We start from the raw sequence: 12,781 nt of genomic DNA on the forward strand, positions 1-12,781 counted from the left end.
AGAATCTGGAGAGCAGGTAATGCACTAAGCGTGGTAGAGAGATCTCACCGCCAGAGTCCCACCCATCAGGTTCTACCTAATAAATGAAATACTACTGTGGGGGTGGACTGAACCTTTTAAAAAAAAAAAAAAAGGGGGGGGGGGGGTCACCCAGCCTTACATTTCTATGGAAAAATGAATTAAAAAAAAAAAGCTGATCAAAGAGCTGCCTCTAGAAACTGGAGCAGGTGACCCCTATTCTCAGCATTAAATGGAACCAAAGAGGAGTGGCGAAGACAAAACAAGACAAAAAAAAAAAAAAAATACAAAACAAAAAAAACGTACCTGGTGCTTCCTCCAGTCCCATTGGCGTTGTTCTGCGCAGTGCCCCTGTAGCTGGGAGCATTCTACACCGCACAGAACGCTCCCGGTAAAAGGCTGGCCCAGACAGACTTTATAGGGTAAATTGCAGAAGATGGTGAGGGAGCAATCAGCCAGGAGGGGACTGGAGGAAGTCCCAGGTATGGGTCCCCTCAAATCAAATTGCTATTTGTTTGACAATATTCATTGATTTAGACAGTGTTTGCCCAGTGTAAAATCTTTCCTCTCCTTGATTTACATTTTGAAATTTATCACCGGTGGCGACATCTTTAGTCCTGCCAGGTGACCACTGCTGAACGTTTGTTTCCCGAGGGTTCTAAAGCCAGTAGAGAATATACCTGGGGTCCCAGAATGCTCCCGGGGGAGGGGGGGGGGTTAACGTAGCAATAAACAGCAATATTTAGATACAGAAAGTGTTTCTGATGCTGAAACCAGGATATCGCCTTTGTGGTAATTTATTCTGAATAATTTGCTGCATTCTACTATATGTCACTACAGGGCCTCTTTAAAGAGAACCCGAGGTGTGTTTAAAGAATGTTATCTGCATACAGAGGCTGGATCTGCCTATACAGCCCAGCCTCTGTTGCTATCCCAAACCCCACTAAGGTCCCCCTGCACTCTGCAATCCCTCATAAATCACAGCCGTGCTGTGAGGCTGTGTTTACATCTGTAGTGTCAGTCTCAGCTGCTCCCCCGCCTCCTGCATAGCTCCGGTCCCTGCCCCCGTCCCTTCCCTCCAATCAGCAGGGAGGAAAGGGATGCAGGCGGGGACTGGAGTTCTGCAGGAGGCGGGGAGAGCAGCAGACTGACACTATAGAGATAAACACAGCCAGCTCTGACAAGCTGTTTGTCAGCAGCGTGGCTGTGATTTACGAGGGATTGCAGAGTGCAGGGGGACCTTAGTGGGGTTTAGGATAGCAACAGAGGCTGGGCTGTATAGGCAGATCCAGCCTCTGTATGCAGATAATATTCTTCAAACCCACCTCGGGTTCTCTTTAAATGACTGCTGCTTTCTAAGTGGTAGAGGATAGTAATGTGCCTTGCAGCACTAAAACCCATCAGACATCTCTATATGGTAGAGTTTGTTCTCCTGGTGTTTGAGTGGGGTTCCTCCACACCCCAAATCCATTCTGTGGGGGGGGGGGGGGAGGGAGGGGGGAGCACTCACCACCTAACCTACAGGAGGCTGTGGAGGTGTGAGTACCAGGGACTATGGAGGCTGCCTCAATGTTCTGCATAGAGTCCCGGCATTACACATGAGCTGTGCTGCTGGGTCAGTTCACACTAGTGATGGGCTCACGAGTGCCGAAGCCCTCGAAATCGTGATTCAAATTAGCCGTAATTGCTGCAGCTGAGCGGCTGGACGAGAAGGTGTCAGTTACCCCTAATTCCGCCGCCCGCCCTGCATTCCAACATGCGTCCTATTGGCCGCGTTGCAAGCCTCGCACACACTTCCTCCTCCAAGCTGAAAGCAGGAAGTGCTATGTGTGAGGCTTGCAACGCAACCAATAGGACGCATGTTGGAATGCAGGGCGGGCGGCGGAATTAGGGGTAACTGACACCTTCTCGTCCAGCCGCTCAGCTGCAGCAATTACGGCTAATTTGAATCACAAATTCAAGGATTCAAATTCGGATGGGTGGAGCCAGTGGAGTATGGGTGGAGCCAGTGGAGTATGGGTGGAGCCAGTGGAGTATGGGTGGATGCCAGCGCAGTAGCGCATAATGATAGATACTCTCTACCGCTTCAGAGTTTCTCCTTAAAGAAACACTGAAGTTTCCCAAAAAAATGCAGCTTTTTATTACAAAAACCAGTTCAACATGATTGCCCTAACTAAAACGCCGCATCTCCACGGCTGAACTCTAACTAAATCCCCCCAAACTCCCCTCGCAAAATCCACGACATTCTTGGTTGTGGATTTTGTTGCCCCGGGAGGCAGAGCTTTCAGCTGCAGCTCTGCCTCCATGCGCGTCTATCAGCCGTGGATCTCCGCCTCTCCCCGCCCCTCTCAGTGAAAGAAGACTGAAAGAGGCCGGCGGTGGTGGAGATATGCGCTGATAGAAGCGTGTAGAGGCAGAGCTGCAGCTAAAAGCTCTGCCTCTCACGGAAGCCTCCCCACAGTGTGCCCCAGGGAGTTTGGGGGGATTTAGTTAGATCTCAGCCATGGGGATGTGGCGTTTTAGTTAGGGCAATAATGTTGAACAGGTTTTAGCAATAAAAAAAAAAGCTGAATTTTCAGAGACTTCAGTCTCTAAAGGACTTACGAGGCAAAATTAGGAAAAAAAAGTTAATCACCTGCCTTATCTTTTAAGGCACGGAGGACGCCGTGTGTGTGTGTGGTGTGTGTGTATACTGTTAACTCAAAACTGAATGAGAAAGATTCCTATAGTGATATGTAAATATCCACAATATATTGAAAAGGAAAGCAGAATTTGCTTGGAGCTGCAGTGCAGCTCGCTTCCTTTCCTCTCAGGAGTCAGCTGGTGGGTGGGTCAGTCAGGTGTGAACAGGAAGAACAATAGATTCCAGGCTACATCTTCCAGCATCACAATAAAAACCATGTGCTATATAAATACTAAAGAATAATATTATTATTATTATTATTATTAAGTCTACATGAGGAGGTGGGACTTTGTAGTTCACAGGAAGTAGAAGATAAACTATTGAAAGACTTCAGCTACCCGAAGGCAGGTTGGAGAAGTCAAAAGGGGGCAACAAATGATCCGATTTTTGTGTCAATCTGATAATTTAGCAAATTGTATCGATTTCATTAATCTGATCAGGTTAGGAAATTTTTGTATGTTACACGTCCCACACGATCATTTCCAGTTCATATGAATAATAGTTTGTAAACGATTGTTCGCAAATTGTATCGTTAGGCATGGAAAGGTGCAAAGCTGTAGCAATACGCTGCAAAGTAATTTTTAGCTCTAAAATTTCTAGGTTTTTCTTTTGGAATTGATCTTTCAGTTCCCAATAATAAACATGATTGCTTTCAGAATCTACCTTTTTATTTTAGGTTCAGTTGGGTCTTAACCGGCTGGGCGTTCAGATTCCTGCGGCCGTGGGAGGGTTTTTTCTTTTTATCCATCATGTAGCTAGCCTATCGCTAGCTACATGATTTCCCCCTCCCTTCCGATCGCTGCCGGTGATCATGCCCATCAGGAATTTCCATTCTGAACGAGATTTCCTTCAGGGCTTCCCCGTCGCCATGGCGACGAACAGTGACATCATCGACGTGACGTCACAGGGAGTCCCGATCCACCCCAGAGCGCAGCCAGGCTGCACAATGGGTCTGCGGGGGAGGAGGGCTCTTTTTCATGGCAGGTAGCAGCGGATCAGCGGCGATCGAAACAAACACGCAGCTAGCAAAGTGCTAGCTGCATGTTTTAAAAAAAAAAAAAAGTGCAAATCAGCCCACCAGGGCCGGAGCGGTGCACAGCGGCGTTACTGGACAAGCTCAGCTCATCCAGAACGCTAGGCAGGTTAAAGAGATTCTCACCAGAGCTACGAGCACTCTGGAACTATGCAGCAACAAATTCACAGACCTTCTCAGCAGCACTGCTAAGGCTGGGTATTACCATGAAGCTTGCTAAACAATAAAACAGGCCAAGCTGGCAGGATGACTCGTGTTGCAATGATCTCTAGGCCACGAGAACCTTGAAATGGGCCCAGAAGGTCCAGAAACTGACAAGGGTTAAAATCCTTCTACTCAGCAGTTTTCACAGTCACCCACACAGGCCCAAATTTGCATCACAGGAGCCTATAGGCACAGATGCCCTGGCACCCTAGACTCCGCCCTCCATGACCCTACAAACCCCCACTAAACCGCACTGCCAGCTTTCACCTCCTCTACTTCCCCTGCCCATCCTAGGTAGCCACAGGTGCACCTTAGTATTAGGTAGCCAGAAATAACCTCAATATTTAATAGCTTGAAGTGCCCCCCCAAGTATTAGATAGCAAGAGATGCCCCCGGCTGAAGGGAGATCTCTTCAGTGGAATGCACAGTGCTGGGTGAGTAACTCATTTACACTCTGCTTGGAATTCTACATAGGGAAGGAGGGAGGCACTAGGGGAGGGGAGTGAGACGCTTTTCCATCAGGCGCTTGTAGGCTAAAGCCTACAGTGCCTTATGGAGAATCCAGCTCTGCACCCACATCTACCAACACTTGTGGGAGGGTATCTGGAGGGCTTCTACATACCCGACCTAGAGCAAGGGGGAGACCCAGCATCAGGGGGAAGGAGCTGGCACCAACTCACTTGCTATAGCTCCGGCACCATTGCACACACACCTGTGTAATAACCATTACATGGTGCAATGTGGTAACCAGAGGGCACTAAAATGTTGGACTTTGACCAAGATCACTAGTGTGCTTTGTTGGCCTTAAAGGGATACTTAAGTGAAAATAAAAAAATGATTTTTACTCACCTGGGGCTTCCCTCAGCCCCCTGCAGCTGTCCGGTGCCCTCGCAGCCCCGTTCCAATCCTCCTGTCCCCGCCGGCAGCTACTTCCGGGTTCGGCGGCGACAGCTGCCGACAGGCTGGGAATGCGAGTGATTCTTCGTGTTTCCAGCCACAATATATCGCCCCCTATGCTGCTATTGCCTTCTTGCCGCAATAGCAGCATAGGGGGCGATATATTGTGGCTGGGAACACGAAGAAACACTCGCATTCCCAGCCTGTCGGCAGCTGTCGCCGAACCCGGAAGTAGCCGCCGGCGGGGACAGGAGGATTGGAACGGGGCTGCGAGGGCACCGGACAGCTGCAGGGGGCTGAGGGAAGCCCCAGGTGAGTAAAAATCATTTTTTTATTTTCACTTAAGTATCCCTTTAAAGCTGCAGTGGCCATTTAGTTAAAATGTGGCTGGTCTTTAGGGGGGGAGGGGGGGGGGGGGGTTACCACTGTGGTCCTCAAGTGGTTAACAGGAAGTAGCACTCCATGCTTTAAGTCACCAGATCTCAAGGTGCTGGGAATAGTTATTTACCTATCCCAATGCCAGTCTGTGCCAGACAATAATGCACTTCCCCAGACAATACACACATAAATCAGTGGCAGATTTCACAGCGGACTCCTGGGACTGTCCTGACGAAAATGACAGCACAACCAACAGACGAGACCCATGAAGGTGAAACTGAACAGCTCACATACAAGGTGGCAGTCATCACCTTGAGGCAGTGACCACACATAGGACTGCAGAAGGAAGCATGCCCTCCTGTGGTGGAAGGTGGAATCACAGTTTATCCCGTTATCTCTGTACAGGAAGCCATGGGCGTCACATACACGGCACAGTGACATGTACACCGTGATAAGCCAGCCTGCCAGAACACACCTGCGTTACACAGCACGTACCAGGCCACACTAACACGCCGTCATCTGGCCAAGAATGTGAGAGATTTCATATCAGTGTGCAGGAAGTCCACGCGCAACAGCTAATCAGCTCCCCTCTCTGTGCTACATCTAAACGTGAGAAGCTCTGGCAGAAATAAAGGTTTTCCTCTGGAGAAAATGCCAAGACCACCTGAATTCAGATTTCTCATGTGTTCTGTAACCGCAGAGATCTTACTGTGTCCATGACTGGTGTCACTGCAGACAGCACACTTCAATATGAGCCATGGGCAGGAACAGGAGGATGAGGCTCCATAGTGTTGTAGTGCAATGATTAGTACTGAGCTTGTGACGGCAGGCAGAAGAGGCACCGTCCTCACTTCTGTGCCGCTGATCACGATTACAACAACGCACAATGTATGCGATCCGTTACATCACAAGTGCATAGACTGTGCCGTGTGGCTTCCCACGTCCTCCGAGACCACCACTGGACGATGGGATTCTAGAAGTTTGCCCTGATATCAGTGCTATATAATTACATAATATGGGAGGACATAAGGTACGACTATGGTAGGATTAGATTGTGAGGACAGTCAGTGACATGACTATGTACCATGGAAAATACTGCAGAAGATGTCAGTGCTCTACAAATACATCATAATAATAAGGTAGGATATTACACTATCACTATGGCAGGATTAGAGTGTGAGCTCCTCTGAGGACAGTCAGTGACATGACTATGTACTCTGTAATGTGCTGCAGACCATGTCACTGCTATATAGACACAACACATTAGCACTACAACACATTACACTATAGAAGGGATTAAGACCAGTGGTGGGGGCGATCGCCTCGAGGTGGGCGATTTGGGTTCTAGGGGGGGGGGGGGGGCGGTAAATTTGTGGGGGGCGACAGGGGGGCAATCAGTATGAAAAGGCAGAAAAAATAAAGTGTCACAGTGTCACTCGTTTTAAGAAAATTATGGGCAAAAAATATGATCTGTATAAAATATGCAAGTGTGCATGATAGAGTTGCGTAATTCCTCAGGGCTCGTTGGTCACGCGCCGGTGTAATGTCAGATATTGCAGCCCGGAAGCAGCCTTCCTCACAGAGTATCGCGCATGCTCAGTGGGAAGTTAGATATTGTTTACCTGAAATATCTCCGCTTTCGCACCACGTACACTCCCGAAATTTTTAGGGGAGGGAGGGGACACCCAGATCTAGCTCTGTGTCGAATTGCACCCCCCGAGCCCCGCTAGTTTCCGAGATAGGTTTGCTGCAATCAGTCTCGGGAACCAGCAGGGCTCGGGGGCTGCAATTCGGCACAGAGCTAGATCTGGGGGTCCCCTCCCTCCCCTGAAAATTTCGGGAGTGTACATGGTGCGGAAGCGGAGATATTTAGGACGTTTTACGTGGCTGCACAATTTAATGGGACGCAGGCTCCTACTGCGCATGCGGGGCTGCAATAGCTGACATTACACCGGTAAGGGAATTGGCACAAAGTAGTTGAGTCACCGGCTATTTTTAGCTGGCAAGGTCACAGCGCTACCCCCTCCACTGGCACCACCATCTGGCGTATACCGTACTAAGAGAAGGGGGGGGGGGGGGCGACAGGGGTGAGTCGTCTTCCCCTAAGGGGCGATACCTCATAAGAGGTTGGGAACCACTGGATTAGACAGAGCTCCTCTGAAGACAAATCAGTGACTATGTACTCTAACCTGCAGTGAAGATGCAAGTGCTATATGAATAATACTATGGTAGGACTTTAGACTAGTACTACAGTGTTTAGTATTTATATAGCGCTGACATCTTCCGCAGTGCTTGACTGAGTATATAAAACCTTGTCACTAAATGTCCCTCAGAGAAGCTCACAATCTAACCCCTACCATAGTTATAGGTCCATTTTAGTCTGCGTCCAATTTTAGTGAGAAGCCAAAATCTCTAGGTTTTTTGGATGTGTGAGGAAACTTGAGTGCCTGGAGAACCCCACAGAGACACAAGGAGAACATACAAACTCCTTGCAGATAGTGTCCTGGATGGGATTCGACTACACCCCCATGATGGGGATTTGTCTGTGAGCTCCTCTGAGGCAGTGACCTGACTATGTACTCTGTAAAGAGCTGCAGAAGACACCAGCGCTGCATAAAGACATAATAAATGGGTGAGAGCAGTGAGGCAGGAATGAGGACATCTACCTGATGGGGAGGAGTGACATTCCTGCGCTGCCTGCAGGGACACCGACCTGAAATGACTGCCGCATTCTGCTAGTTTCAATTACACTCAGCAGAGATAAGCTTTATGGAGCTGCCTGCAGAACTGAAGCACACTCCCAGTCACACATCTCAGCATACCAGAGAACACTTCTGCAGGAGCCCAAATGTGCTGCTTTTTCTCTCTCAAAGCCCTACGCCTAAAAATCCAGTTTTAGAGACATAAACACTGTAAAAATAAATTTCTGAATAAACCTCTCCATGAGGAAAGTTCTAAACAGAGTGTGCCTTTGGGGAGCGGGGGTTGGGTGCTGCTCCTCTCCCCCCCCCCCATGCGTTTGGGATGCATCATCTTCTCAGAAGGCCGCACTGACTGTAGTTTGCATCTCCCCGAAGTGTTATGAGCACGCCGCAATGCATGCCGGGAGATGTAGTCCTGTTGATGTCTCTGTGCTTGCATCCACGGGACTACATTTCCCAACATGCATTGTAAACAGTCGGTACGGCCTTCTGAAGAGAAAATGGTGCACCCTAAACGGACGGGGGACCACAGGAGCAGCACCCCCATAGGTACGTAATGGTGCTTCCTAAACCCTTGCACACTTACAAGGGTTTGGGGGGAGGGGCATTCCGTTTTGAACTTCCCTCATGAGGTTTATTTAGTTTTTTTTTTTTTTTTTTTTACTGTAGTGCTCAGGTCTCTAAGTTTTGTCATTTGACATGAAAAATCCCAGCTAGAAGAGTTAAGAACCAGCGTTTGGGCTGCAGCGGTCACATGGTTTGGTGATATCACATGGTACAGGTGGGGTGGGGCACAGAACTGTCAGAGCTCAGTCTGCAGCTGTAAGGTCTGTGTGAGGAAATTCATTATGAAAGGATTTATGGCCAAGCATTGTGACATCAGTGAGCCGAGGGGCTCTCCACTGAACGCAGCACAGGACTATGGAATTAGTGACTGTCACTGCCCCCAGCTGGCAGTATGGTTATATGGTTATCTATGCCATGCACTGATCAGGACCAGAAAGTCCAAAACCGGCTGTATGCAAGATTGACGTGGCTAAAAATGTACAAGCTACAGGCTCACTATAAACCAGCAAATCCGGATGTGTGCCTGGCTAGCGGGGCATAAAAGTGATTATTTGCATATTCAGGGCTGATGCATCATGGGAAACCATAAAAAGCTGAATATTAAATAGCTTCTGTTTTAAGAAGGCAACTCACACTGTGCATTTTGGCTTTTCGGTCTATTTTAGCCCCTTAAACATTCCTAGTGGTTGTGGGTCACCCCGAGCTGTCTGGATAATCTAAAGTCTGATCAGAATCCAACTAGGACTTGAACAATACCCTCTCCCCTCCCATCTGACTGGAATCTGTATTGGTGCACACACCAGGCGATGACATTACCACAGAGCTGGGGAGGCATGGCATACATGGGAGGGGCGTGACTCAGCTCCTAACCAAGTCCTGACAGCCACCTTGGAACCTTCAGACAGCAGCATAAATGAGATAAGCTTCCAATGCTGGAGAAAAGGGGGGGGGGGGGGAGGGAGAAGCAGTCTCAGATTTTTTTCCACCATATCCCGTTCATGGCAGCCCTACAGGCAGAGCAGTAAGTGAGGAAAATCTCAGCAGTGATACGGTCAGAGAATGGCAGCTATGATCATAGGTGGTGTAACCCTGTCTAACGACAGTAAAAACCTTTTGGCTCTGTCAGATTTTAACCACACTTGCGTTCTCTAGACAAGTTAGTGCTGGGTTCACACAGGCTGTAAGCACATCCTTTTCGGCGGGTGACAAAAGCACAGCACAGAAATCCCTTTCAAATTAAGTCGATAGCAATTTAGCGTAGCTTGTGTAAATCTATTGCGGTAGCCCAGTTGTCCTGTCCACAACATGTAGTGTCCAGTGTTGGCAGCATTTGAGCAGCTCCCTAGGGGCTTAAAGAGAACCAGAGGTGGGTTTTAAAATTCCTAAATTGCACACAGAGGCTGGGACTGCATATAATGCCCAGCCTCTGTTGCTATGTTGTTCTTCCCCAGACCCACCCCCCCCCCCCCCCCTTGCCCCCATAAAATCAAGCCGCCGTGCTAGCGACACGCATTGATAGCCGGCTGTTTACATGGCCACTGTCACTCTCTGCCGGTCCCCCGCCTCCTCCATATTGCCACTACCCCCGGTGCCTTCCCTCCAATCAGCAGGAAGCGGCAGAGAGTGACAAGTGCAGAGGTAAACAGCCTGCTATCGATACGCCGCTTGTCGCTAGCACGGCGGTTTGATCTAAGGGGGCCAGCAGAGCACAGGGGGGAGAATGATATAGCAACAGAGGCTGGGCATTACCTGCAGACCCAGCCTTTGTGTGCAATTTGGTTTTAAAGAGAACCCGAGGTGGGTTTTAAAAATCCTAACTAGAAGAAAAAACCGCCAGGAACCAATGCAGAAGGCTTTTCTGCTCGGCAGTAAAAAAACAAACGTAAAAAAAACCAAACAAACAAAAAACACAGCATTTAGCATCAGCTACGCGAGCCGCTGCCACCTGTCTGACAGGAGTCTGTGTGAACCATCCCTTACTCTTCATGGCGGTAACTTTCTGCTTGCTTTGCTGGAATTTAGTTAAACTAAACAATCCTTCGCAAAGCTGCACCACACCCAATGCAGAAGCGACAACGCAAACCTCACTGACTCCTCACACCAGACAACCATAATTCAGCACTCAGGTACAAAGGACACTCCACAAAGACACACAGTCACTCCACGGCTTCAATAGAAAAAGAAGGTGGTTCTCTTTGTTTATGAACAATTTGTACAATCTGGTGAGAGGCTTCAGAACAAGATGGACGGAGCGAGAGAGAGATGGAGAGAGACAGGAGGAGGAGGAAGAGGCCAGCAGATGACTTGTCAGGGAGGATGAGCTGGATTCATCTACGTGAAAGAGAAGAGGAGATCGGTAAAGAAAATAGAGCAGTTGGGGGACAGACCATGCGGTGAGCGGGGGGGGGGGCAGAAACACGTGTCACACGGTTAGTGGTTTTGGCACACACAATGTCTTAAGCACAAAGTGGTGGTAGCAGCAGCCGCACAAGCAGATCGATAACAAACCCACAGACATAAGACTGATCGTCCCCAAACATCTAGTAGGCTGATTAGCCAGAACGTCCTGCCAGCAGTGCGGATCACACTGGCAAAAATCACCTGTCTGCAGAACATGCACGGCAGAGAGGTCACACTACACACGTGCGGACTGCAGGAGAAAATGTATAACTGTCGGGGTGACTGTTCAAGTGACAGAGCACAGCTCACAATATTCCAGTGATGAGGATTATCTGATGGTTGCTGGTCAGGTCTCAACTACAGGAACAAACAATCTTCAGCTTAATTTTGGAAACTGTATTAAAATACATCTAAAGTGAGAGAGATATGGAGGCTGCCATATCAGCATATCATAATCAGCTTGGAACTGATCCAATCGCACGCACTGCCTGATCATTCTGATTGGCCAAATCTCAAGCAGCAGACAGTTTGTACCAGGGCCATGGATTTGGTACAAAAAGCATCCAACGCCAACCCCTCAGTTTATGAAACCTCCGACTCCAGGCACCCAAAAATTGCTCAGGCTCAGAGACTGGTTTGTACTGAATCTGCATAGAAGTGGGAAGCATCAGCATCTCATGGATTAACTCATCAGACCAAAACACTGAGCGGGAGAGTAAAGGTGCATATACACACCCAATTTTGATTCACTGACCAATTTTACCACCTTCATGTAGTATAAGGGCCAACAGAGACTGAATACACTGAACAGATTGTGTAGCTAAGCTCTCATTCTACACAAAGGTGGTAAAATTGGCTAGTGATTGGCCAATAAAAATGGGATGTGTACCAGGCTTTAGAATATGACAAGCTGAGAGACGGCCAAATCAGCGGGGGTGACCATGGGAGACCGGAGCGACCGGCGAATCAATGGACCGCATGGACCCAGATAAGTATAAATACAACACTATTAAAAGTTTTGGGTTTCCTTTATGCTGGGAATACACAGTGAGATTTTTCAGCAGATTTACTGTCCGGTTGATTTTCCAAGCGTTTTTTATTCACTTCTATCAGAAAATTGATCAGAAAAACAAAAATCAGATTGGACCTGTCTGAAATTATCGAACCAGCTATCTGCCCAAAAATCTCATGGTGTATTCCTAGCATAGAGCTAGCATTCCCACATGAAGGCAGAACAAAAGCCGATTGAAGCAGCCCTGCATACAGACAAGATTAGTACACTGGGGATGGCCACAAGAGAATTCCCAAGTGCTGCAGATGTATGAAGCACTGGATTCCAGCTGCATAAATCTGCAGCTCTCAGATCATCCCCAATAGTGTAAAAACTTAAAACGTGGTTACAGAGGCCACAGAGCTACCATCAAAAAGTTTAGTCTCTCACAACTGAGGAATGGCAATTAATGCAAAGGCATATGGAGGCTGCCATTTTTTTTCCCCGAAGACAATACCAGTTGCCTGGCTGATCCGCTGATCATTCTGGCTTCAGTAGTGTCTGAATCACACACCTAAAACAAACATGAGGCTAATCCAGTCACACTTCAGTCAGAAACACCTGATCTGCAGATGCTTGTTCAGGGTCTATGGCTTAAAGTGAACCTCCGGACTAAAAATCTACTCAGAACTGAAAAGGCTTGGTGTTTCTTTAACAGTTTCACAGCATCAAAACTGTTTTTCTTACCCAAGCATCATTTTTTAGCTGCATTTTTAGCTAAGCTCCACCCATCAAAGAAAACTGCCCGGGCTTTTTTCTCTGATGCTGTGCAGAGCATGATGGGATTTCCTATGTTATTCACGTTGCCAAGCAGATGGGAGAGGTGATCAGCACACAGGACAGTTGGA

General features: G+C 48.2%; 1 protein-coding gene across 12 annotated transcripts in view; it reads right to left on the minus strand.

The window, feature by feature from the left end:
• TPM3 (tropomyosin 3) overlaps nt 1-12,781 on the minus strand; it is a 73,988-nt gene that overhangs the window by 12,906 nt on the left and 48,301 nt on the right. The window contains exon 10 of one of the 12 annotated variants that reach the window (XM_068252332.1): nt 10,651-10,813. The exons of the other annotated variants lie outside the window; for them this stretch is intronic. Within the exon in view, the coding sequence (XP_068108433.1) occupies nt 10,810-10,813 (4 nt within the window). The 3' untranslated portion in view covers nt 10,651-10,809. Of the gene's footprint in view, nt 1-10,650; nt 10,814-12,781 lie in introns of those variants that run through there. 12 annotated transcript variants of the gene reach the window in all.

The sequence above is a fragment of the Hyperolius riggenbachi genome, chromosome 9 (assembly GCF_040937935.1).
Source record: "Hyperolius riggenbachi isolate aHypRig1 chromosome 9, aHypRig1.pri, whole genome shotgun sequence".
In the NCBI taxonomy this organism is placed as follows: Eukaryota; Metazoa; Chordata; class Amphibia; order Anura; family Hyperoliidae; genus Hyperolius; species Hyperolius riggenbachi.